This window comes from Acinonyx jubatus, chromosome D1, assembly GCF_027475565.1.
Source record: "Acinonyx jubatus isolate Ajub_Pintada_27869175 chromosome D1, VMU_Ajub_asm_v1.0, whole genome shotgun sequence".
NCBI lineage: Eukaryota > Metazoa > Chordata > Mammalia > Carnivora > Felidae > Acinonyx > Acinonyx jubatus.
This window is the reverse complement of record NC_069390.1, coordinates 93,501,051-93,528,875: the sequence shown is the minus strand read 5'-3', so window position 1 is coordinate 93,528,875 and position 27,825 is coordinate 93,501,051. Positions and strand designations below refer to the sequence as shown.

Sequence of the window (27,825 nt, the reverse complement as noted above, 5' to 3'; positions counted from 1 at the left end):
GAATCTACTCCTGAAATCACTGTTGCACTAGATGCTAACTCACTTGGATGTAAATTAAAATAAATAAATAAAAACAAATACAATAAGTCGTCTATCACCGTCAATACACTAGAAAAGTAAAAATAAGATTACGTCACTACACGGGGAAATTTTAATCTCTCTCCCACCCCACCTCCCCCAAAAAAGCCTCACAACTAGTAGATTTACCAGTACTTCCCACGTGTGGCAGAGTGATCTGTGCCACCAACACATCACTCACACCTCTCCACGATCGCGATGACACATGTGGTCCCCTAAATGTTCCACCTGGAGGTATTTTGGGGGCAGCGAACTAAGAGGGGGCTTCCAGAGCCAGTGGGGGCGGTGAGACACGTGAGGTCACAAAGCTCCTGCCTCTCCCCCTTCAAAAGAAACCACTCTGCTCCATTTATTTCAGAATCTAGAGGAAGTTGACGAAGTATGACAACAGCACGGCACAGTATGTGGTGGAGACTTTGCAGCTTGCTGGCTTGCTTCCCCTTACAAGGTAAGCCCTTAGAGCTCATTTTTTATGGCACTCAGTCGACCTGGTATGTTACCAAATCTACCCATCAGTCAGCTGTGTTCACAGCGGACCTACCACAGAAGGCAACCCAGGTAAATATGTTAATGTTTTCCAAGGTACACCAAGATCTCACAGGGAGGGATGTTACTGCTTTATTTAACCTGTTGTTCAATTGCTAACCGGGATGGAAAAGGGTCACTGTAGCATGGGTCTCTGTGGGATCTGTGTTACGGCAAAATGTAACCAACAGGCTCCTTAGGCTCTGTGTTGTAAGGGTCGACCAGTTGAAAGGGCATCAGTTTTGGATTTTAAAAACTTCCTCACTGAATAAGCCTTAGCCAGATAATTTCTCTAAAAACTCAATTTCTGGGGGCGCCTGGGAGGCTCAGTCCGCTAAGCGTCTGACTTTGGCTCATCATGATCTCGCGGTCCGTGGGTTCAAGCCCCGCATCGGGCTCTGCGCTGACAGCTCAGAGCCTGGAGCCTGCTTCGGATTCTGTGTCTCCCTCCCTCTCTGCCCCTCCCATGCTCGCGCTCTCTCTCTCAAAAATAAATAAACATTTAATAAAAGAAAACTCAATTTCTGTATCTTGAAACGAAGAATGATTAAAAATGCTGGGCCAACCAACTCACATTTTTACAAGGATCAAATTTCAAACGTGAAAGCACTTTGAAAATGCCAAAGGCTAGCTATACAACTCTTAATTAGTTCCGAGATATTAATGAGCCTCATGAAAAGTTCCTGCTTATTTTTGGAGTCAGTTATACTTTACCTTTTAATTTTTTTATGTTTTTATTTTTGAGAGAGAGAGAGAGAGAGAGAGAGAGAGACAGAGCATGAGTGGGGGAGGGGCAGAGAGAGAGGGAGACACAGAATTCGAAGCAGGCTCCAGGCTCCGAGCTGTCAATACCAAGCCTGACGCAGGGCTGGAACTCACTGACGGCGAGATCATGACCTGAGCGGAAGTCGGGCACTTAACCGATTGAGCCAGCCAGGTGCCCCTATTATACTCTACATTTTATTATAATTTCCCATTTTGATTTTTGATGCTCACTTAATTCTAATGTAGCAATATGAAAATTAAAACTATTGTTACCTTTTTAGCCTGCTCAAACGGGAGGCAGGATATAGGTGTCTTTAAATCTCTGATTGCAAGTTGTACCAAATTCTTGCAAAAGAAGCTATGCAGAAGTGTATTGCTGGCTGTGTTTGTTTGCAAATATTGAGCTGAACTGTAGTTACGTTTCAGGTAATGCACCTGTCCTTCCAATCTACATTCACGATACAACTGCATCTGAATGACATTATTTTAAAAAACTCGATTTCCTATTTTACATAGTCCTTCAATTTCCTACTTTATACAATTAAATGAAGTGCTTTCTTTTTTGGTCCCTCTACCCTGAGGCACATAATATGAATTCAATATTGGTAATAATATTAGTTTCTTCAATAAGTGGCTTAAAGAACAGCTCAAACATTCAGGAGAAGTACATTTAGATAGATAAAATTAGAATGTTTTTTCAATTATTCCAAAGTTTGAAGCCTTTAACAGACCTTAATTTTTTGAGGATTCAAGTTATTGCCTCAGAAAAGTACCACACAAAAAAAGTTTTTAAAGGCAGTAATAATCATGTCTTAAGGTAACCCTGAGACAACTTTTTTAGAATGTAAATTATTCAAATACTATTTATAAAGACGGTAGAAAAAGCTATTCACTGTGCCATGCACAGTGTTGGGCACTTTTATCAGTTACATCTAATCCTAGCAAAGATACTGAGGTATTAATATCCCTGGGGCACCTGGGTGGCTTAGTCTGTTGAGCCTCTGACTTCGGCTCAGGTCATGATCTTGCAGTTCGTGAGTTCGAGTCCCACATCGGGCTCCCTGCCCTCGCCTGTCAGTGCAGAGCCTGCTTTAGATCCTCTGTTCCCTTCTCTCTGCCCCTCCCCCACTTGCGGGCTCCCAAAAACAAACATTTAATATCCCTAATTTACATGAGAATAGAGAGTTTAAAAGAAGTTAGATAACCCGCCTAAGTTTTCACAGGTAGTCAATCAGCTTATGCAGCACTTATGTATTTTCTAATGAAACATTTAGAGTGTGTGTGTGTGTGTGTGTGTCTTTCTACCAGGCTGTGATAGAAAGTGTTTCCTAATGTAGATCAAAAGTTTGATAGCCACTGATCTATACAGTTTGGAAGATGTGTAATTGAAAAATCCCAACCTGGAAACTCACCCAAAGGGCCACCCAGAAGGCATCTAGACTTAATGGTATTAAGCACAAACTGTCCCCTCTGACCTCACCTTGCTCAGGCCCATCAGAGTCCCAAATAGGAAAGGGGCTGGTCGTGTTGCTTTCCTATTGGCAAAAAAAGGCAGCAAATCATCAATTCTGGCAACACTGGACACTGCAGGCTGTTTTTAGCTATGAACTATGGGAAGATCACTGCACCTGCTTCCACCAGGGCAACTTCTAACTAAGGCCGCCAAGAATTATAGACAAGAAAAGTCCCATAATCTCAGAGCCTCCCTCTTTTCAAGGCTACCACTCACATAAAGAGCCTTTAGGATGGGTAAAACGCAGTTCAAGAACGAACAATTTTTCAAAATTCATCCCATTCACCTACACTGTGGATGATGAGACTCCCGCTATTCTGGTCTTTAGTGGAGGGTAGGATATAGGAAACAAAGAACAGTTGCAAATATAAGGTTCTGTTGATATGCCTGTTGGGAATTCCCAAGTGTGTTGATACTTTGAGAGGTCTTCTTGAAAGCCATATTGGAGGGGTGTCTGTGGCTCAGTTGGTTGAGTGACCGACTTCGGCTCAGGTCATGATCTTGCAGTTTGTGAGTTTGAGCCCCACGTTGGGCTCTGTGCTGACAGCTCAGAGCATGGAGCCTGTTTCGGATTCTGTGTCTCCCCCTGTCTCTACCCCTCTCCTGCTCATGCTCTGTGTCTCTCTGTCTCTCAATAATAAATAAACGTTTAAAAAAAAAAAAAGAAAAGAAAGCCATATTGGAAATAATTTAATTTGGGCCGAGCCAGATTCATTGTCACCCTCATAACTTTCTCTGTTGATTCTATCTCAAAAAAATAAATAGTAAGCATTTTTCATAATGATCTAAATTGAAGCACTTTTTTGTCTACTACCGCATAATAGTCGTGTAAATAGGGCTCTGATTTGAGACAATTCATTCTGTGTCTCTGGTGTAATTTAACTCAAGCTTTTCTATGCAACGTAACAATAACAGAGCTAAGCTTATATCCTGTTATAGTGTTTAGTCATGAATATATACATTTCTTCATCTTTTTAGCTACTGACTCAGCTAATACTTAAAATCTTCCTTTGTGTAAGGTCCTGGGACTGTAAAATGAATGAATGGCAAACAACCTTTCCACGAGAAGTCTGTAATCTACACACAGAGACATACTTGTAACCAAATAACTATAAAGTAATGTGCCAAGTGCTATAACAGGAGTCCATTCAGAAACTTTGAGGGTCTTAGAGGAGAGGGCAGGTCATTGTGATGGAAGGAGGAGGCTAAAGACTCATTAGGCAGGTTCGACAAAAGCCGGATAATCTGAGTTGAGTCCTGGAGGGGATAAGAAATGTATCCAGGATGACAGAACAGCATGAAGGTAAAGTATCTTCTTGACCCTGAACCTGGCAGTGGCTGGCGACGACATTAGTTAACACAAGCAAGCACTGGAACAGAGCAGGTGGCGTATCTGTGTAAGACGCGTCTGGAGCATAGGGGGACGTGAGAGATGATGATTTCCAATGGGGCGTGATGAGTCTGGGTCCCTGCAGGACAGACGTGCTCGGTTCTGGAGTTTTAAAATGTGCCGCACGCAATAACTGGGCTACTAAGGTAAGAACAAGAAAGAACATCTTATTCGTTCTTCGGTCTACATGATAGCCCCTAGTAAAGGGGAGAGCAGACATGGCAACTCCCAAAATCTCCGGGGGACATCAAGGAATCTTAGGCACTGCACAGGTCTTATCCGTGGATGCCTGCGTAGGTGGTGGTCACTGATGCTTGCCCTTTTGCCTGAGGGCTGGTCACATAGGCTTTGGCGTGTGGCCATTCCACTGATAGGACAATTAGTTCGTGAGGTTGGGGGTGGAGACGATGGTGAAGGTCACAGGTTCTACTTCCATATACAAACCAGTCCCGATCTATGAGCCCAGAGTCAACTAGCAGCCTCATAACACGTGGCCTTACATGGATGGATGACTCTGGTCAGAAGTCAATAATCCACTCAGTAGACACGACCTACTAACAGTAAGCGGTGACCTCCCAGGAGAAACTCCACAGCCATTCACTGCCAAGCTTTGCTCCCCGGTATCTGTGGAGCCGTGTCGCGTGCTAACCTGCAGACTGGAACCCTGAGGCCCAGCTGGGGAGCACTAGGAAGGGGACGCAGCCCTCAGGATCTACATAAGAAAGGCCAAGGAAGGGTGCACAAGCATAGACATGTTTAGAGCCTACAGGGGAGGAAGTGGTGAACAAAGAAGGTAACCCACACCCCATCCCTCTGACAAAGAAGGTGAAAGTTGGACTCCAAAACTTAGATGAAAAAGAAAATGTAAAGAAGAGTTCCCCCTCAGCGTGCAGTGGCAATGAGAGAATCCTGGGGAACTTTCCCTCAGAAGGCGTCCCATGAAAAGTCAGGTACAGGTGTCTTCCTCTTCTACCCTTTAGCGGGCCCTTGACACAGTGAACAGTATTTTTAAGCACCGCAGCTGAAGCAGTGTGGGCCTGTGGCTTCTCACTGGAGCCATTCTTCCTTTCTACAAAGACTTCCTGTCTCAAAACTAAACAAGGGGTCCACATGGTAACACTGCAAGAGAAATGAGCTGGTCAAGCTAAAGGCAAGGCTTGGAGCAGAGTCACAAAAACAGCCTATGTCTCCAACGCAGCCCTTTCCATCTGAAACCCAGGCATTTATAGTTGTGGTAGGTCAGTTGGCCGATATTACATTCTCAACAGGAGTAAACTGATCTTAGGAGATACAATTCTTTATAGCATATGCTAAGAAGTCGTACTGTATTTCATTACAATTTTTTTTAATGTATTTATTTATTTTGAGAGAGAGAGAGTATGTGGGGTGGGGGTGGGAGGGCAGAGAGAGAGGAGAGAGAGAGAGAATCCCAAGCAGGGATGACAGCGTGGAGCCCAACGCGGGGATTGAACCCACGAACTGTGAGATCGTGACCTGAGCTGAAACCAAGAGTCGGACGCTCAACTGATTGAGCTACCCAGGCGCCCCTCATTATAATTTTTTACATTGTAAGAATCAAATAACGCAATTTCACTCAAAAGCATGCATCTCGAGAAAAAGATATCTTTAAAATGGAAGCCATTCATTCACAAACAGGCTACCGATACATATCACTGCTTCTACCTCCCCAAATACAGGCTTCCTGTCTAGACCATCACTTTACCGAAAGGTAAGAACTTAGGCAAAACTTCCAAGTATCAATTTCTGGCCTGAAGGATGAAATCAGGGCATGTTGCTTAACAGCGGTCTTTTATTCTATCATTGATTCAACGCAGTGCCTTCCCTCCTGTCTCTCAGTATTCTTATTAACAACAGGAGACCAAAGACATCTGCCCATCGCCGGCATTATGGTGCCATCATGAAAGCTGGCATTAAACCATTACTTTTCAAGCTCACACTGTGATAGCTTCTGTAAGGAATGAATTTTAGAGAAATATGACATAGTCACTGCCCTCTAGAAACTTCAACCTGTGGGAAGCAGGCTAACACAAGAACTAGAAAGTAAAGCGAGAATCATAATGGAATGATTATGGAAGCGATAGAAGGTAGACAGTTTCAGATTCAATTTCTTGGCTCAGAAGTTGTTTAACCTTAGTTCCATTGTCATTTCAAAGCATCTCTACTAATATTATCCCTATTACTCAATTATGGGTTGATTTTATAGATAAAAATATTTCCAAATGACCCAACCTAAGCAGAATTCAGGGCTTATGCTTCAACGCTCTTAGGAAAACACAGTATCTTTTTATTGACTCTTCATTGTTCATTATAGTATTGACTGATGATATGGGTATTTTTCCATTAGAACGCAAGCAAACTTTTTTCCCATGGAAGTCAATACAAATGCAATACAACGATTCTGGGTTATTATTGCCAGGGGCCAGATGGAAATTAATGACCTAGAAATGGAACAAACTAAAAAGTCTGCACCAATTAATTCCCAGGCCTCTCCAAAGCACTTTTCCTAACACTTGAAATTTATCACAAGGAAATAAACTCCTTTTTTCCTTTCCCTCTTTTTTTTTTTTTTAAGGTTTCAGATGATGGAGTAAAACTCATTACATTTGCTATTCATAATTTATAACCCCATGGTATTCTTCTGTTTACGGAAGTGTTTTGTACTTTCATTGATAACAATTGTCTTCTCCTTAAAAACAAAAAAAAATTTTTTTTTTAATTTAAAACTTGAAGAACGGATGGCAGCCAAATCAGCAGTAAATCCAATTTATTATATATTTTTTTTTATCAATTTCCTTTTTTGGGAGGATACATTTGCAGCTGTTTACGACCAATTGTTTACCATTCTCTGGGGGCTGTGATTCGGGAAACTAGTCTCTCGTGTTTGCCTGGAGAAAGTGCTGCTGTGGAAAATTAAATTGGAAGAGATCTTAGAACATCATTCCTCTGGCACAGCAGCTCTTTTGCAGGTGGGGGCCTCCCTGCTCCTGTGAAGGGCAGCTCCCTAATTCACAAGAGCGCCGCTTAGAATTCCAGACACGCTGCTTATACTTCAAGCCAGAAGGAGCTTGCTTCATAAACGGAGGCCAGAGAGGCTGAGGTTTCTGGTCTCATCATTGAGACAGTCTGACCTAGTTACATGACCGTGGACTTGGAAGACCACAGACATGGGTCCAGATCCCAGCTCCAGGACCTGTGTGGCCATCAGCCTCTACTCCCTCATCTGTAGAGCCAGCGAAGTAACTCGCTCTTTATAGGATTATTTCGAAAGTTAAATTAAATATAGGTTTGACGTGGCCTGGCTGAGTTTCTGGGCTACGAGAGAGCAGGCGCCCGATGGATGTTGTTCAATGTTTTCCTTTATTTCCTATCAAAATCGCACCCCTTCAGGACACATCCTACTGTCGCTACCTACAGTGCTGTCTCCTTTGTACTGACTTACGTTTTGTTTCTATAAGAAGTATGTAATGAGAGGGGCCCGGGTGGCTCAGTTGGTTGAGCGACCGACTCTTGATTTCGGCTCAGATCATGATCTCACGGTCTGTGAGATCGAGCCCCACATCGGGCTCTGCGCAGACAGCGTGGAGCCTGCTTGGGATTCTCGCTCTCTGCCCCAACCCCGCTTGCTCTCTCTCTCAAAATAAATAAATAAAAAATTTTCAAAATGTTTATTGGAAAAAAAAAAGTACGTGATGAATGACTGAATGAACGAAGGAGGTTGTGCTGAGGAAGAGGTTGCGTTGACCCTGCCTCAGCTTGGGAGTGCCTTGCCCCATTGCCAGCCTGACTGTCTCCACTGCTCTTCCTCTGCAGAAGCCTTTCTGACCAACCACACAGAAACAGTCACCGTGGAGGAAGGCCAGACACTCACTCTCAAGTGTGTCGTTTCTCAGGGGAAGACCACATCCCTGCAGTGGCTGGCCCCATCAGGGTTCACCATTTTTTTCAATGAGCATCCTGGTAAGTGAAAAAAACAAAAAACAAACAAACAAACAAAAGAAACAATCGCCACCAGATCGCAACCTGAGGGATTTTCCAGACAGACAAGCTGGTGTGGGATAGAAACCAGCATGAGTCACCCCAACGATGGGCTTGGCCCACCTACGATTATGCGGGGATCACACCCAGCAGCCTATCATTTTACACACGGCTGCTTTTTTTGACAGGAAGTCTGAAATGGAAACCCCCCCCCAGAATGATTGGTAAAGGGGGCTCAAATTACAAAGCACGTTTCCATGCCCGCACCTTACCCCCACCTCGCTTTTTCACTCTCAGCAGCGCCATGACAGGCAGGCAGGAGACTGACTAGAGGCCCTTTGTCCCCCGGCAGCGAACACCGTCGCCCCCCGTCTGGAGCCAGCTGCTTCGTTTTCCATCTGAGCAGCTCAAAGTCACATCACAAAACTCCCTTCCCAATATCTCCTCTTCTGCTGGCCTCAGCACAAAAGCAAGGTCGCCGAGCAACTGACAGGACATGCCGCTTTGGAAAGGAGGACAGTCATTCCTCCTTTTCACAAGCACACAATGAGCCCTGGATGCCTGAGATGGAAGGGGATTCTTCCCCGCAACCCCCTCCCCCGCCCAGTTTTATTGAGATATAGTGGACATGTCACCCTGTATTGATGTGTACAATGATCTAGTATTACGTATGTATTTCAGAGCAATTGCCACAGTAAATCTAATTAACATCCATCACCGCACAGTCACAATGTTGTTTTTTCTTAAGGAAAGGGATTTTTTTACGTTTATTTTTTCATTTTGAGAGAGAGGGAGAGAGAGAGAGAGAAAGCCAGCAAGCAGGGGAGGGGCAGAGAGAGAGAGAGAGGGAGAGAGAGAATCCCAAGCAGGCTCCACACTGTCAGCGCAGAGCCCCACTCGGAGCTCAAACTCACCAACTGTGAGATCATGACTTGAGCTGAAATCAAGAGTCAGATGCTTCACAAACCGAGCCACCCAGGTGCCCCAAGGAAAGGTGTTCTTAAAAGTCTATTTAGTTCATCTCTTTGGGCAGAATTTTACTAAACCCTCCCCTAGATAATGAGACCATTGCCTGTCTCCATTTAATATTCTCAGCTGCCAAATACTTGGAAAAGTCTCCAAAACAGCAAATTGCATTCTGCCTTGTAAAAGCAGAGCCCCTAAAAAACTTAATATGCTATGAAACATTTTTAAAATTTTTTTTAAATATGAAATTTATTGTCAAATTGGTTTCCATACAACACCCAGAAAAATATGGAACGCTTCACGAATTTGCAGGTCATCCTTGCACAGGGGCCATGCTATTCTTCTCTGTAGCTATGAAACATTTTTTAAATATCGCTGTGTTCGGGGCGCCTGCGTGGCTCAGTTGGTTAAGCATCGGACTTTGGCTCAGATCATGACCTCACAGTACGGGAGTTTGAGCCCCGTGTCGGGCTCTGTGCTGGCAGCTCAGAGCCTGGAGCCTGGTTCGGATTCTGTGTCTCCCTCTCTCTCCGCCCCTCCCCCACTCATGCGGTCTCTCTCCCTCTCTCTCTCTCAAAAATAAACATTAAAAAAATCTTTAAATATTGCTATGTTCAATGTAAAATAACCACATATTTCAAACTAAATCAACTATCAATACTAGATTCCAATAAAGTAGATATTGGTTGTTAAAAGTTTTGAGAGAAAAACTTTGGGTAGAGATAATTGCCGTTAAATCACGCTTTCTCTGGTTTTGGCTTGGTTTTTGGCAAACCAGGATAAGATGGGCACTCCCCAGTTTCTAGCAGAGTACCTTGATTGAACTCGGTGATGCTCAACTGGGGGTCATTCTTGCCTTCCAGGGGACATAGGGCAATGTCTGGAAAGAATTCTGGTTGTTGTAATTGGGGACAGGCAGGGGCACTGGCATCTAGTGAGTAGAAAGGCCCGGGTTGTTGCTAAACACCTTATAATGTACAGGAGGGCCCCCACAACAAGGAATTATGGACTCAAAAGTCAACAGTGCTGAGGCTGAGAATTCAGGGGTTCTAGCCCAGGTAACAGCAGTGTCCCAGGACCTACAACCATTATTTCAGATGAGAGACAACCTTCCTTGGGCAGCCATTCAAAGCACAACTATTTTAGGTTTCTTTGTGTTACAAATCTAGAAAGAAAGCAGGGAGAGTGGGGGGGTGGGGCGGCGGTGGAGAAGGAGGGGAAGGAAGGGAAGGAAGACAAAACCACTCATTTCAGGAGCCTCTGATTTGCTAAGGGACCTACGGTCTGAGATAGACATCCCAGGTCAATATAGAATCAAACCAAACAGAACAAAAATAAAAACAAAAACCACTTGCTAAAATCTTTAGGAAACTTCAAATAATAACCAACTTCTAAAAAATTAAAAACAAAAGGGGCGCCTGGCTGGCTCAGTTGATGGAGCATGCAACTCTCGATCCCGGGTTATGAGCTCGAGCCCCACGTTGTGTGTAGAGATTACTCAAAAATAAAGCCCTTAATGGGGCGCCTGGATGGCTCAGTCGGTTAAGCGTCCGACTTCAGCTCGGGTCACGATCTCACGGTCCGTGAGTTTGAGCCCCGCGTCGGGCTCTGGGCTGATGGCTCAGAGCCTGGAGCCTGCTTCCGATTCTGTGTCTCCCTCTCTCTCTGCTCCTCCCCCGTTCATGCTCTGTCTCTCTCTCTCTCAAAAATAAATAAACGTTAAAAAAAAAAATTTAAAAAAAAAAGCCCTTAAAAAACATAAAAAGCAGCCAACTGGCGTAATGACTAGCTGTGCACTGATCTTCCATTCTTCACATCCTTTGTGACAAGAGAGCCTCAAATCAATCAGATTTCAAGGAGGTAATTACAATGGGGCATTTTTCATAATATAAAAAAAAGGGAGGGGGGAAGGGGGGATGTAATCCTCCTGCAGCCTGAACCCTTCACCAGCACAGGGTTAATGTCAGTTAATTTCATACACGTGCAAATAAAGCGACCGGTTTATCTCACAGATCCCAGTAGCAAAATATTTTGTTTCCTAAACGAACGTGGAGCTGTTGAGAGGCATGCAGCTGGTAACACCAGAAATTTGGAAGGCAGTTCAATCAAAGATGTAACATTTGCTCCGTCCACGTGTGAAATTCAAAAGCCATTCCTGTGAAGAACCAATGGGCAGAGAGTCTGTATTCATCTGCTAGTTTGCTTCCTAACAGTTCCTTTGCCTTCTTGTCCAGCTTTAAAAAATCCCAAATACCAGCTTCTGCATCACTCCGCCCATCAGCTCTCCGTCCGCGTGCTTAATGTCAGCCAGCAAGATGAAGGCGCGTACAAGTGTTTACGATACGGCAGCTCCGTGAGAACAAAGGAAGTAAAAGTGATCGTGACAGGTAGGTGGTTGACAGCCAGCACACCCAGCAGGGGAGCGACGGGCCTCTGAACAGGACACATCATGCTTACGCTTAACATCTGAGTTTAGAAACAGCGCCTGTAGCAAGGCATTTCCTAGGGGACCTCTGCCATCCTTTGTCGAAAGGAAGCAGAAAGGAACATGTTGACCGGCGAGCTCTAGATTAAAATGTGACTTTGTGAAACGTGTCTCTGGCATCAGCGAAGTTTCCTCTCTGGGGAAATTAAAAGGAAGGAGAATTAATATTTGATGAGCCACAACTGTGTGCCAGGCACTGTACTAAGCTCCTGGGAATCAACGAGGGATTAGACACAATCCGTGCCCGCCAGGAGTTGGCACGCTAGTTTAGACAGGCAAAGCAGTGTGTAAAAAAAAAAAAAAAAAGGAGAACCTTACGACTGCATAGCCTAAGATGGGATGAATTCAGAGGTGACTGCACTGGGCAACGGCTCGCATCCTCTGCCCAAACCAGTCCCTCTCTGCCAGTGAGAGGTGGGTTGGGAGACGAGGATAGGAAGTAACAGCGTCCAGATCGCCGGGGACCTGCCCAGTTCTGTGGACGGTCAGCTGTGTTCAGCCTGAGTCTTACTGTCTTTACTCTTCCGATTTTTGTGATGGAACAGATCAATTCGAAACACTGCTTTCTGTCGATCTCTAAGTGGCATAATTCCACATATCCCACAAGTGGATTTCTTAGACTTCGGTTGAATTAATACAGCGTGGTGCCTGCGGGGTAACGAAGTATCTGGGAAGGAATGGCTCCCTTCGGGTTTTAAGAACCAATGTGACTCACCCACCTTACTGGCCACCCCTCGTGGCACTCTGGCTCACGCTGCTTGTGTGCTCTTCTGGGGTCTTAGAACTCTCCACACATACCTCTCTCGCTGCACTTAATACATGATCTTTCAACTGACAGTTTAGGGGCTGAGTCTATCACCGGACTATGAGCTCCTCAAATAGCTAATTTTTTCATATGGGTACTGCCGGCATCCAATGCTGCATGCTTGGGGCTGACTTTACCATGTTTCGATGGCAGACAAATCAGCAAATAAATGCGAAAGAGTAGGGTTCTGGACCAAAGTGTGAAGTAGAACGGGAAAGAGGAAGAAGTTAGCCTAACTAAAAATCACACTTGCCCCTTGAACCACACAGGCTTGAATTGTGCCGGTCCACTTACGCGTGGATTTTTGTCAATAAATACAGTCCAGTCCTATAAATGTATTTTCTCTTCCTTATGATTTTCTTCACAGTTTCTTTTCTCCAGCTTATTTTACTGTAAGAATACACTATAAAATGCATAGAACATACAAAAACGTGCTAACCAGTCGTTCATGTTATCAGTAAGGCTTCCCATCAACAGCAGGCTTTTAGTTAAGTTTGGGGGGAGTCAAAAGTTATACAGAGGTTTTTGACTGCGCATTGGTTGAGGGAGGTGTCAGTGCCCCTAATGCCCACACTGTTTAAGGGTGAATTCCATTCCCAAGACAGGAGTAGGAAGAAAAAGGACAAATGGGTCCTTTATAAAAGAAATGCACCTCTTGGGGCGCCTGGGTGGCTCAGTCGGTTAAGCGGCCGACTTCAGCTCAGGTCACGATCTTGCGGTCCGTGAGTTCGAGCCCCGCGTCGGGCTCTGTGCTGACTGCTCGGAGCCTGGAGCCTATTTCAGATTCTGTGTCTCCCTCTCTCTGACCCTGCCCCGTTCATGCTCTGTCTCAAAAATAAATAAATGTTAAAAAAAAATTAAAAAAAATAAAAGAAAGAAAGAAATGCACCTTTTGATGTAAGGAGGGGACGGAACTAACTTACCTTGGCGTGAATCATACACTCGTGAAAGTTTAGAACGGAAACAGCCATAAACCAACTCCTTTCATGTCACTAATCAAATACAGTCATTTGTCAAAGGCAAAAATTGCTGTTGAAACATTGGGGATTTTCAGGGACTAATCATACACTGGGTAACAAACAATGTGACTACAGCCAAGGTAGCGTTACGAGTACATAAAAGCCCTTTAACAGTATTCTGGAAAAGGTCGGGCAAAAAAAAAAAAAAAAATCCCATTATTGAGACCATACGCTACAATCATCCCTACAGATGATCAGACTCCGTGCTTTCCTGGGATACGTAGACCAGCTAATTAAGCATGAAAAAAAACAATTTTCTTCCAGCAACTCCTTCCACACCAATCCTGGAAGCTTCAGTTACCAGAATGCCAAATGGAAAAGAACACGTTACGCTTAAATGCTCCACCGTGAGAAGTAAGCCCCCTCCGCAGATAACTTGGATTTTAGGGAACGACATAGAGCTCTACGGTAAGTAGGGGAGATGGTTCTTTCCTCCTTTGTTTTCCTTCCTACTTACATTTCCAAGGAAGTTTTAAATCCTCTGGCGCCCTCTGGTGGCACCAAGTGCCAGAAAACAACATTCATTAATCCATCAGTTCTTTTCCAAATTATCTTTATAACCAATCGATACTATGCCTTCATCTTGAAAAGCTATCACCAATACTATGATTGCCTGTTTGTGCTTAAAACAAAGTAGAAACCTAAAATAGAGTCTTTATTATGGCTTCTTAAAATTCAACAAAATTTCATAAAACAGGAAAACAGCTATTACCTCAGCATGACTTGTTTAGCAGACACAAAATTGAAAATACATTTACCACAATGCTTGTATATTGGAACACTTATAAAGTGCAGTACCCTCAGTGACCGATAAAAATATCATATGGTACCAAAGAATCTAAACTTTGATTAGACTGAAGCAGCGTTCAATTGACTAAGCAGGATAACAAACTGTCACAATTGGGACCTGTTTACGGTTTGTGTACGTTGTAACACAGGTTACATTCAATTTTACTTAATCATAGAGAGATTCATTCCAATGCCAATTCTACATCATTCCAAGACCTCTCCATTAATTTGCCTCATTCGTCCAAACTGAGTAAAGTCGTGGGTCTTTGTGTTTGACAACATCGGGCTGCCCTTGTTGTAACCACGATAAGTTTTGGATTTTTTTTCCCCCAGTAGTGATGGGTTTACAGAAACCTATCCATTGTTATTCACCTGCTCCCCTCTGTGACTAGGGCCACGTAGGTACAAGGGAGTTGGCTGAAGTCAGAATGAGGTTAGAAGTCTAACAGCTTTGCCAAGAGGTCAAGGCCATTGGTCTCTGAGGGAACCAAACCACCCAATGGTATTAAGTAGCCACAACTTCAAACACCTCTTTAACTCGCTCCATAGGTGAAACCCACCATGAATTTGAAACCGATGGGAAGAAATGTAACAGCAGCAGCATCCTCAGAGTCCACACGTACAGCAAAAACTCAACAGTGGACTGCATTATCCGACACAAAGGTCTACAAGGAAGAAAACTGGTGGCACCATTCCGATTTGAAGATATGGGTAAGAGGGATGAATGATTGCTTTTAATCATTTTCAATTTACCTTCACAGTACACTATTGAACAAAATTAAAATTAAACGGAATGGGAAAAGTCCTTCAGAGTGAGATTGCAGTCAACAAAGCTCTCCTTAACAACAGATTCCTTTAATGATTGAAATTTCTCCAGCTGGGCGTCAGAATGTGACCGTCCCAACGTTGGGAACCCCAGTTGTGCACAAAGCCTAGCAGAGCGCCATATGCAAACAGCATCATGCCTGCTTTTTGATAATAACCGCTGACATAACTTGGCCTTGAATCGTTTGATTGCACTCATGATTTTGAAGAGGTTATCTGAATCATACCCAAAAGGAGATAATTGCCGTTGAAATAAATCTAAACTTGTCCATATCATTTTACGTTAATATAAAACACTCACACAGTCAAACTAAGTCATGGTTACTCTTTAGATTTCTTTTGTTATGACCGTTCTGCGGATTTTAGTTTAACCAGGTTAACATTCTGAGCAGAACAAATAACAAATGAAACGTCACATCGTAACTGTGAAGAGGAGTCGCCTCCATTTTTCCAGTGGAAAAATGCATTCCTTCATCAAATGCAAAAAAAAAAAAAAAGTGATTTCAAAACTCTAGAAAATTTTTGAGTCAAGAAGTATCTAGTAAGAGGTAGCATGAATCACAAGACTCTGACCTTCGTTATTGTATAAAGTACCTCTCAGTGTCAGAAGAATTTCTGAAGTGCAAGGATCCACTCACACTAGGGAAGGAGGAAGCTGTTGGATGAGGACACGTTTGCTGAAAAAGCTCTTTGGGAAATTACTGCTAATGAAAGGCGCTGGTGAAGGAGAACACCATGGTGGGAAACTGCATGCTGCCCCGTGGGGGCTGCCGCTGCTGTGGCTAACAGGTCCCCCCCTCACTACCACAGGCTTTCCACCAGTCACTTTCTCGTCAAACCAAAAGTAGCAAGTCTTGAGGAAGTTGCATTCAGAAGACTTAAGCCCCCGCAGACACGGCTGGGTACTATAATCTGACGCAAACATTCCTACCTCCTGATGACTCCTCCCCCTCCAGCCTCTGCTGTCAGTGGAGCACAGCGCATGCGCGGGGGGGGGGGGGGGGGGGGTTGGGGGCTGCTTCTGAAAGTCATTCAGAGTCTTAAATAAGAGAACCAACCAGGTCGGAAAAAAATCTATGTTGACTTCTTCAGCTATTGTTCGGGCCACCTACAAAACTACTCTTGAGGGGAAATCACAGTTTCTTTCTCTTCCATTATGGCCGTAGTTCTCTATGACTCAAAATCCTAGCCATCAAATGCTTCTAACAGTAATGGGATACGACTTGACTTTTATTTATGACCTAACGGTCGACTGTTTAGCCCCCACTGCCAGATCTTCATTAAGTATTCAAAGAGTAATTCCAGTATCAGCTGTTGGTGGCTTCCATGTATTTATGACTTTCCCCTGTGGCAAGCTACTGCATGGACGTACAGATCCTACACCCATTTTGTTCATCCCATGAGTTTTACAAGGTGGATTAGTGTGAATGCTTTAAAACACACTTACAAGGGGACGTCTGGGTGGCTCAGTCCGTTAAGCCTCGGACTTCAGCTCAGGTCACGATCTTGCAATCTGTGTGTTCGAGTCCTGTGTCAGGCTCTGTGCTGACAGTTCAGAGCCTGGAGTCTGCTTTGGATTCTGTGTCTCCCTCTCTCTCTCTCTGCCCCTTTCCTGCTTGTGCTCTCTCTCTCTCTCTCAAAAATAAATAAACATTAAAAAAACATTTTTTAATAAAATAAGATAAAATAATTTTACAAGTAAGGATTCTGACCCCCTTCATCCCCACACTGCATCGTAGGACTTGAGAAAATGAACATCAGGCAAGCACCATATCTGGAGGGGGGCAGGTACTGGAATGAGTAACGTCTTCCTTTGAAAAACTCACAACGCAATGCTTGGAGAAGGGAAACAGGACAGGAATAGATCAGGCCACCTTCACAGTGATTTACTTCATCTTTTTAGTATTCCCAATGAGGAATCTTGATTTCCTGTTACTTATCTGGAGGTGAGATAAAAACAAAAAACTTGAGCGACAGTTCTCACACTCACCGATTGCAGGAACCCTCGACACTCCTACAAATATTTGAGGACCCCAAAGAATTTTTACTTACGTGAATCGTACCTGTCCATACTTACGCATTAGAAATTAAAACTAAAAAAAGTTGACTTATTTAAAAAATGAATCCACTACATATACATAGAAATGACACACTTGTATAAAAAAAAAAAAAAAACAAAAACCCTGTATTTTGCAACGCCAAAATGTTAGCGAGGAAAATGGCATTGTTTTTCGTCTTGAAAATCTCTTTGGTATCTGGTTTCATAGGATTAGGTTCTCATAATTTCAGCGTTTATTCTCTTGCGATATGTTGTTTTGCTTGAGATATATACAAAAATACAGCCTCCCACAAATACGTAGTTGGGAAAGGGAAGATGATATTAATAACTTTTCAGATAATTGTGGATATTCTTCTTTGATACTATACTAAAACTCAACAAGAGGTGACTTCTTAAAGGTTAATTGCTATGTGGACTCTGGAACCCTATCAATGAACTTTTCATGCTCTTGTTACATTAAAATTCTTTGAACAGATTTGCACTTTGGATAAATCTTTTAGCCAGGCATGATTTGTAGCATCATGCCTTGGTCGTTTGGAAAATATCAATATATCAATATATTTTGAACATTTGAAAGTTCAAAACGGAAATGTGGCCGGTGCAACTGAGTAAATTTTTAATATTAACTTTTATTAATTTAAACTTAAATAGTGTAGCCCGTGTGTGCTGTATTGAATAGCACAAGTCTATAACATTCTAACCAAGCAGGGACAGAAATCATAAAGCACCAGTACCCATTTAATCAAAATAACATTTGGTCTAACTGAATCTACTCACTAGCTTGTTGACTGGGAGAACAAATCAAAGTAAATACAAACTCATGGGTGTGTGTATATCTCCTGTTCTGTACAAAAATATATAATTATCTGAAGCCACACAGTATCATATACATTATTCCAGAAGATCTTGATCATTCTTGATAATTTTTCTATGTGTCCCCAATATTTCCCATATACTCGTCTTATAATTTGCCTCCAGGATTTCCATCCTACTAGCTTTCAAGCTTTTTCTCTCCTTTCATTGCTAGCAGCTGTCTTTTCAATGTTCCCTGACATCTTTGTGGTCACAGAGTTCATCTTAGCCTGACAGTCTAAATTACTATTTCTCTATTGTTTCCTTAGTGGTGGTTCTTCCTCTTCTCAGAGCTCTCGCATGCAACTCTGGCATTTGTATCGTTTCCAAAAGTTTTACATGTTTAAGAAAAGAAACGTTCAAAGCCATTAAATAAAAAGCTGAGAAGCACTCACAGATTCCAAAAAGACATTACCTACCCGTCACGTATCCCTATTTATAAAATTTCAGGCACCTTTCCTATACACCCACTGGTTGCAGGACTGCTCAGGGGTCAAATCCGCGCTACACTGAATGTCTGGAGACATCCCTAAATGTTGTTTTATGTTATACTGTAAGCATTATGTTTTATAAACAGCAAAGCGTTGGGCTGAACGTGTTGTATGAATGAACTCATCAATTCTCACGTACACACAAAAAAACCTCCCAAGGGCAAAGCTTAGCATTTCCATTTTACAGGTAAGAAAAAATTGAGCGTTCAGGAGATTAGGCATCTTGCTCAAACTCCCTCAGCACAAGCCAAGTCAACAGCATTGGAATTCGACCCACTCCGTGACTGACTCCAAGGCCACCTAACTAATAAATAAGGAGGGAGATAGGTGAATGCATAGACAGACAGACAGAGGGGCAGGCAGGTAGATGGAAAGAGAGAGAAAGACAGCGAACACCCTCTGCCTATTATTGCCAAATGTAGCACTCCAAGTCCAGCAAGCTGCACTTCTAAGCCAGGCAGCTTAGCAGATGGGCAGCCAGCAGGATACAGATTCAAAGACCAGAGCAAGAGCTGCAGAATACGTAGCGCTGAGGTTTCTGCAAAAACCTCCACGAGCAGGTAGCAGCCAAATACATTCTCCAACCTACTGTACTGAGCACAATGTGGGTAAAACTGCTCTCCGTGGTTGCAGAATTCTGTTTTTCCCCTTTCCTAGTTACTGATCGAGAGACAGCTTCAGATGCCCTGGAGAAAAACTCTCCATCGTCTGCAGACCCTCAGCAGCCCACTAGCACTGGTAAGTGTCAACCCATTAAAACTTAAGACCAAAAAAAAAAAAAAAAAATCATGCCTCCTCGGGAAGGTCACTTTTCCAATTCTCAATTTTCAGATTTTTTAATAAGACTATGCAGGACCCCCTCTGCTGGTTCCAGCTTTGTAGTAGAATGTTCCCTTAGTTGGGGGCGGGGGGGCGTCAGGGCCACTAATGCCTTGTAAATTCAGTGCTATGTTGCTTGATACACACATACACACACACACACACACACACAATAGTGACCTTTGAATTTCCTCTATGGTAAAGGGCAAGGTTGTATTCATTTACGGAGAGACTCGTTTCATTGTTTTCTCATCCAGAACAGACTAAACACAAGATAAAGACTTGATTTCAGCAAAGGGCAAAGAAACAGGATCTGGAGATTTGCTGCTCTTCGTCACAGAAGAACAAAATCACCTTTGAAAACACCTCAGTTACTTGGTTGTCAAGAACTCGGATAGTTTTTGATAACAGGATTGAACCCTAAACGCAGAATTTAAAAAGCCTGAATGAATTATAACCAACTTTTTAGACAGTGAACCCATTGGGGGGTTAACTGTGGGGAATAATCACGTGTTTATCTTTGTATTTTACTAGCGTAGTATCTGGCACTAGGAGGTACTCAGAAAACGCAGTGCGAATATATACGTGTATGAATACATTCATTTGTTATGATGTTTTGAGCAAAACAGCCTCAGCCAGAAAGGGCAGAAATTCCTACGTGTCCTCTTCCTATTTCAAATAGTGTGTCTCTAATAATTTCATTTGATGGGATAAATGTTTTCGTATCATTAGCATGTATGTTCATGGTTGAGTATCAGATTGTATTTTTCTACAACTTTTATCTGGAATAATATTTAAAAAGTCAATGTTTGGGGTTTCTAAACACCGATAGAAGCAATATGTACCGTACGGTTTTTTGAAGGGCGATGGAAATTGAAAATAACCTGAAGTGGAGCGGTCACATCACTTGCTTTAATAATCCAATTTTTTTAAACGTGTTTAGAATCGACTTGTCTTTAAATTGGCTTACGGAGTTACTAAACAACCCAATTTTCTGCTCTGCCTTTTCATATAGAACCGAAGATTTAATATGGTTTCTAAATTTCCTTTCAGCTTCCAATTCCTATGATTGTATTACAGTTAATAATAGCCATTTTCAGTAGAATGGGTGGTCTCATTCCCCGTGGGATCCACACAGTGGCGCTGTGCAATGGGCTAAAAAAGCAAGAGACTAGGTTGGGAGGGGGAGGCGGGGAGGTGGGAATAGGCAGGACGAGCAACAAAATCAGAAGAAGAGATCTCTTATTTCTATGACTTCTCTCACCTAGCAAAACCATCACAGAACACCCTGCTTCTAAGGGGGAGAGGCCAGTACAGGTTTGAATGACAAGGGAGCCTATTTTTCAACATAAAAATCATTGCTTTCCAGGCTGCTAGCTTATCCTTCCATAAAGCTCGGGATGCCACCCTTCAGTGTTCTGTTGTTATCTTGCACCTTTCTAAAGACCTTCTCGCTCACAGGCCTGGTTCAGGTGGGAAGTATAAAAGAACGGTTTAAATTGTGCATTCTGAATTTTGGGATAGGCTCTGTCACTTCTTTGCTGCGTGACAATTTACTTAGCTTCTCTAAGCCTCTGTTCAGAGCTGCCGTGAGAAACATACTAAATGCTCAGTTTCAGGCTTAGCACAGTGTTCGGTCAACATGTACCTTTAAAAAATAAGGCAAAATGAGCCTGGCCATTTGCAACTATTTTTGGGAAAAGTCAGTAGTTCAGAAATAGTCTTGTGTTTTGTTTGTTTGTTTTGTTTGTTTGTTTTTAAGTCGGACTACTTAATTTGGTTCCCAAAGATGCTTTGCTGTTTGGGGATTAGTATGTGTATATACACGCTATTCACAGAGAGTCAGATGTATGTATCATGTCTTAACTTCTTTCAACTTAGTTGCAGTAGTGGAAGATTCTAATACAACCGAGATTGACAAGGAAGAGAAAAACCAAACCGCTCAAGATCCTGACTTAACCACTGGTAAGTGTCCCCTACAGCATTTAGAATAAACACTTGACATTTTAACCTCTGAACCAATAAATCCAATGGCCTTTTTCTGTCCCTACTTTCCTTGACCTTTTTATTGGTTAATCCCTCCCTTGTTCCTTGACTTAGGGTCTCCCTGGCTTCCCTGACATACTCTGCCTGGTCCTGTCACTCTTTGCTAATCAGTCCTTCTCTGTGTCCATGAGCTAACCTCCCTTCCTCCTCTGGCTTCATATATGTGGATATACTTCTGACTTTACTTCTCTATTCTTGATTCCTCCCTTAATTCTTAAAGGGTTTACCCCTCCCCAGGATTGTTCCTATTGCCACTACGCAGAAGGTTTCCATACCTATGCTTCCAGAACATTCTCTGGAGAATGAATCCCTATTGCATTCCACCTCCTACATATCCCATGGCTGGATTTTCTGCCATCTCTTCAAACTCAACATCACTAAAAACCGAACAGCATCTTTTCCCATAAAATCAGCTTGTCCAAACCATCACACAAGCCCCACACCTTGGTGTCATCCTTCACTCCTGCGTGTGTATGTACACACACACACACAAAAAAAATCAGTCCGTCTCCAAGGACTTTTGAGTCTTCCCTTCCAGATTTTTGTCTACTATCACTGCCACCTCCCTGGTCCAGACTCTCATCGTCTCCTGCACAAAGTCTTGTGACTTGCTGGAGTTGTGATCATTTTTAAGACTCTATTATCGAAACACCCCTCTGCATGCTTCACACCTGTGTTCACAAGACCTCTGCGGCTCTCACAGTCAACGGGGCAGAACAGGACCCTCAAACCTCCCATAAAGTGCACTCTGACTTCTGTTTTATTAATTTGTTTCTACAGAGAGAGAACTATGCCCTAAAGCACAGAGATTGTGTCTAATGAGCTCCAAGCAGCTCCACACGTAGCTGGTGCTCCTGAACTGCTTGTTGTTAGAGGGGGCAGGACATTTGGGCAAAATCAGAGCCGGCTGAATCCGAGTGTGAGGTTTAGAAAGATCTTCAAGACCTCACCTCGTTGATCTCCGAATGCCTTCATGGAGGACTACCTTTAACCAAGCCAACATTCATGAATGTTCGCTGCATTTGCATAGCTTTTCACACTCCTTAACAACCTCTCTTGCTGCTTAACCACACGTTGCTAAAAAACTCATTTCTTACAGCTCACTTAAATCCCCCGACTCTAATCTAAGTCAATATTCTTGCCTGCGTTCTCTAGAAATGAAAAATCACAGCTTCACTACCTACGGCACATAAGAGCGTTTTTCCAATCACCTCACAGAATGGCCTTGTTTGTCTGTCCGCCTGTTGGCTTGTCTCTGGAGAATAAATAATATGAATCTCTTTCCCTTCAGGTTAAAGTCCTCCGTCTTTTTGTCTGAGTGGCCTATCCGCCTATCTGACATTTGGGAAGCAGCCTGCAAATTCCTCAGGGACGGAAGCAAACCGACCTTGAGCTGAATTCCTCTCATTTGCCTTACAGAAACAAATCTTCAGTATGTGGGGGTGATAAGGAGGAAAAATGGCATTCTGCTGCTCACCCTGGTCTCCTTTCTCATCTTCATACTCTTCATCATCGTCCAGCTCTTCATAATGAAGCTTCGGAAAGCACACGTGATATGGAAAAAAGGTGAGCGGCGGGGGAGCTGGTGGGGGGCTGCAAGATGCAGAAACCGTTGGCTAGCCAAAAGGAAATTCTGCCAACTTAAAGCTTTTCTGTTAGATACTTCAGCCATCTGTTTGGGAAGTGTTGTCACGCAAATACGCCATGGTCTGTTTCGTAGTAAACACAGGATGTGCAATCTCCAGGGGCTCTAATCAAAGAGCGTATAACCAAGAGAAAATAGAGTAGCTCCGGGGATTGACATTAAATTATAAAAGCTGCCATTCGCAAAAGGACGCCAGGCGGAAAACGCATTCATTCATGCACTCTATTCATGGAGTACCTATCATGCGCCGGGCGCGGTCCCAGGCACTGGGGATACCTCTGTCAACAAGATCCCTGCTCTCAAGGAGTTCATATTCTACGGATGGTCAATCAAAGGTTGAATGTATACTGTCTTGGTGGTGCTCTTACTTTGTTTTTGTTTCAAAAAAAATTTTTTTTAATGCTTGTTTATTTTTGAGAGAAAGAGTGCATGAGGGAGCATGCACGCAAGAGGGGCGGGGGCAGAGAGAGAGGGAGACACGGAATCCGAAGTAGGCTCCGGCCCCGAGCTGTCAGCACAGAGCTCGATGCGGGGCTCGAAACCCACGAACCGCGAGATCATGACCTGAGCCAAAGTCAGATGCTTAACGGACTGAGCCACCCAGGTGTCCCAGTTGTGTTCTTACTTTGAAATCATGCAGTCGGCCTCCCTCAACCATAATATGTTAGTAATTTTTGCTAAGCATTCTGGTTTAAAAGTTATCAATGGGGGGAAAAAATATATATAACATTATAATAGTATTATATATGCTATTATAATAGTATTATATATACTATAATAGTTCATACATTATAAAAGTATCATATATAATAGTATAATAGTATCATATATAATAGTATTACATAGAGATTATTATATATATTATGTATATATGTAATATATATATAATTCAGCCAGCATGTAATATATATATATTTCAGCCTATTGAAATGCATAGATTCAACACATATCAGGGCTGGAAGGACTTCAGAAGTTATCCAGAGTAACTATCTACTCAATTCCTTCTATAAATGTGTACCAGGGTGATATCCCCTCTTGAATTCTGAGTGATTATTTAGAACTGTGTTGCCCAACAGAGTAGACACAACATGGCTATTGAGCACTTAAAATGTTGCCAGTTGCTTTCCAGATGTGCTGCAAGGATAAAATATACACCCCACTTTGAAAACCCAACATGGGGGCGCCTGGGTGGGTGGCTCAGTTGGTTAAGCGTCCGACTTTGGCTCAGGTCATGATCTGGCAGTTCGTGAGTTTGAGCCCCGTGTCAGGCTCTGTGCTGACAGCTCGGAGCCTGGAGCCTGCTTCAGATTCTGTGTCTCCCTTTCTCTCTACCCCTTGCCTGCTCACACTCTGTCTCTCTCTCAAAAATAAACAAACATTAAAAGAAAGTTTAAAAAAAAAAAACTCAACACACACACAAATACATTTCTAATAATAACATATTAGATCTACTAGGTAAATAAAATATAAATTGTTAATAATTATTCATTTTACATACTTCTTTTTGCTTTTTCAACATGGCCATTAGAAAATTTATAAAATTACACATGTGACTTGCATTACGGCGTTGCTGGCCCAGGATCATTTAGCGACATATGGCTCCAACATCCCCAGTAGCAGAGAACTCATTATGTCCCAAGGCAAAATACACTACCTTTTTGAATGGGTCTCACCCTCTTAAAAGTACAACTTCCGGTTTGATGTCACTCTCTCTATATATTCAGCTGGACCAACGTTCATCATAATTAGACCTAGAGACAAAGTCTGGCTTTTTGGCTGTACCTGCGCAACAGGCAAATGTCATCGTATAGTTGCAAAGTCCCCCCGTTAATGCTTCACCCCCATGGTTCGTTAAGGCCTCCTGGAATCATTCCATCTCAAAGAACAATACTTGATTCTAATCTGTGGTCATTTGATTTCCACAACTCTTACACTGCCTAGCACAGTGCCTGCAGGAATCATAGCAAAGAACAAAAACAATTCTCTAAATGAATGAGGGCATGATGTATGGGAGGGGCAGGGGTAAATCCACTATTGTGTAGACAGAAGGATCATCTTATTCAAAATACATTTCTACACATAGGTGATGTGTGACATCAGAAACTAACAACACAGTTTTCTTTTCTTGCAGAGAATGAAATTTCAGAACACACGCTGGAAAGTTACAAATCGAGGTCAAATAATGAAGAAACATCATCCCAAGAGAAAAAGGACCAAAGTGAGTCACCTACATGACCTAAAACTTGAAAAATGAGCTTCATTAATTTGTTGTCTTGAAGGAGGAGGGTGAAACGCCAAGTCTGATTTTTAGCACTAGAAAGTCAATCACCTAAATCGTCTCGTGTAGCACATAAGTGCATCTTCCAAAATGAAAAGTAGAGACCATTAAGTTCCTTTGGGAAGCCATCTCCGTGTCCTGACTGTCACACCCAGACACACCCGTAGACTGTATGTCCCTCTTGTGCTGAGGGGTATCTCACAGACACCTCCCACCCCAACTGGTCATTTTTGATGTGTTGATTTAGCCACCACAGTACTCCTTTGGGTGGTGAACAGCTGGGTTGATCTCAGTGTGTCCTCAGATTCTAACACAGGGCCTGATGCGAATGGAGTGTTTGACAAATGTGTGTTGAATAAATGAACACAAGGCTTAACTGATTCAAGCAGAAATGTTTGGGGGCTTTTGGAGCACTCCATTGCAGTTTCCCAAGCAAAATATGTTTCCAAAGAGTGAAAGGAAGGGTCTAAAAGGAGAGTGTGTGTGTGTGTGTGTGTGTGTGTGTGCGTGCGTGTGTGTGTGTTTGACAAAAATCCAGTAGACAGCAACCAGCGCTACGGTAAAGAATCTTATACCTTCCAACCGTTTTGTTTCCTCCATGCAAATTAACTTCCTCCCCCTGCCAAGAGTTGCAAGACATGCAGAAGAGCTTTGCTGCTAGTTTCTAATGGTTTTATTGAGGTTTTTGTAGGAAGCTGGTCTTTCACAACACCTCTGCCCTTTTTTTGCTTTGACCCAGTAGGGTGTGAAGTGGGAAGAATCACTGACTGGCTGGGAGAGGGGAACAAGAGGGCAGACTGTGAGAACTGGGGGTGTGAGGGCAAGTGTGTGTAAGGTGCAGAAAGTCTGTTGTATCGCATGTGTTTCTATAACGTCAATGTCTGTGTACTCAACCCGCAAGTAGGAGAATAACGTCAGTATGAGGCGTAAGTTGGATTGTTTCCTATGCCAATTTTCCCAAGTGAGGGGCACTAGAACAGTGGGCGTTGAATTGTAACTTTTAGCAGGAGAAAAAAATGCCCTGACCTCAGCTGCTGAACAAGCAGAAAGCCTTTTGCATCTCAACTTTAAGAAAATTAGTACTTTCACTCAGGGCTCCCTCCCCAGAAAGGTCCAATCCCAGGGGCTTGCCACAGAGGTGGGAGGTGGTACTTCCCCCTGGGCTCCAACCTCTACGTCCATCCTCCTTCCCTTGGCTCCCTCAGACCTGACATTTCAACTTCACTGTTTTCGCTCACTTAAAAAGCATCCTCTGGAGCTGTCTCCAGCCTCTGTGTATAGTTAACGGGCTTTGAGTGGTCCTGTTTCCCGTAAGCCCTGTGACTTTCAGTATAAAATTTACCAAATGCAACGTGTGTTTTTATTTGTTGGGTTTTACAGCAGAAATGTCTATATATTTTATTTCAGGTTGGTTAGCATATTGTTTACATAAGACTTTTTAAAAATCAGACTCTGGCAATGCATTCAGACCATTTATAGGATATGCACCCATCGATTTCTGATTTGATGTTTAAGACATTAACATATGGACCTAACAAGACCACGTGCAGTCAACGTGTCCCAAACAAACGGGTGCACTGTTGTTCAAAAGGAATGTTCATCTTCGACCTGCTTTTCTTTCAGCTTTCCACTCGAAGAGCTACATGAACTACATCACACGGTTGTACTCTGAAGCAAAAACAAAGCGGAAGGACGATTCACGGAGTTCGAAATTCAAAGGAGAGCCCGCTCATATACCAGAGAGCATCGTGTAACGTTCTTTGCAACAGCAAATATTGATTTCGGTGCAGCTGCAGGCCTCACAGTGGAGCAGCCTATGGGAAGGAGCATAATTACGGTCACAAGAAAAAATATACTTTCAGTGCAATGCAACATGGTAGCCTCCCGTGGCACACTGCCCTGGATTCAGGGCTGTGAAATGAGGACCAGACCATGGACACAAAGCTTCATAGTTTAAAAAAAAAAAGAGAGAGAAGAGAAGAGGAAAAGAAAAGAAAAAAGAAGAGCAAAAACCTATCATGCCTGACACTACTTCAGAGAAGGAGGAGACTCTTAAGTCTTGGCGATCAGGGTTGATTGGGCCAGCTAGCATCTTACCATGAAGGGAAAAGGAGTTTTTAGATGCTGGGCTTGAGCAGAACTACTTTAAAAAAAAAATTTTTTTTTTTTTTTATAAATCTTTCCTTCTGATCGCCAAATACCAACTTTGGGATGGAAAGGACCTAAAGAAGGTCTCCAATCCTAGGAGCTTACTTTCAAGAAGGGCTTTAAGAAGATGTAGCTGTAGTTCAAGGCGGGCCCAAAGATTCGATTTTCGAAGGTTTTCTTGCTAAATTACAAGAGCGGATCTGGCCAAGTTTTCACCAGGACATTTCATTACAAAAACATGTACCAAAACAACAACAACAACGAGTTTAACTTACTATGACCTAATTAATGCTTTAAAAAATTATTTAATAAAAAGCTGAATGTTTTTCTA

General features: G+C 42.9%; 1 protein-coding gene and 1 non-coding gene across 2 annotated transcripts; one reads left to right on the top strand and one right to left on the bottom strand.

The window, feature by feature from the left end:
* Window positions 1-206: 206 nt before the first annotated feature.
* Window positions 207-27,509, top strand: CRTAM (cytotoxic and regulatory T cell molecule). The gene is made up of 10 exons (XM_015074108.3): window positions 207-526; window positions 8,103-8,249; window positions 11,468-11,620; window positions 13,807-13,950; window positions 14,881-15,042; window positions 19,216-19,296; window positions 21,259-21,342; window positions 22,843-22,989; window positions 25,200-25,286; window positions 26,970-27,509. Exons 1-10 carry the CDS (start codon window positions 460-462, stop codon window positions 27,098-27,100), a joined length of 1,203 nt encoding a protein of 400 aa, XP_014929594.2. The 5' UTR covers window positions 207-459; the 3' UTR covers window positions 27,101-27,509.
* On the bottom strand, window positions 9,516-9,624 carry LOC113593278 (U6 spliceosomal RNA). The gene has a single exon (XR_003413368.1). It is a non-coding gene; the product is annotated as a U6 spliceosomal RNA (small nuclear RNA).
* Window positions 27,510-27,825: the final 316 nt, after the last annotated feature.

Bases quoted from the DNA above. Each gene is read 5' to 3' on its own strand.
- CRTAM (XM_015074108.3), top strand. From the start codon at position 460: ATGACAACAGCACGGCACAGTATGTGGTGGAGACTTTGCAGCTTGCTG. The intron at 527-8,102 runs GTAAGCCCTTAG...CTTCCTCTGCAG, and splicing joins GGCTTGCTTCCCCTTACAAG to AAGCCTTTCTGACCAACCAC. The intron at 25,287-26,969 runs GTGAGTCACCTA...CTTTTCTTTCAG, and splicing joins CCAAGAGAAAAAGGACCAAA to CTTTCCACTCGAAGAGCTAC.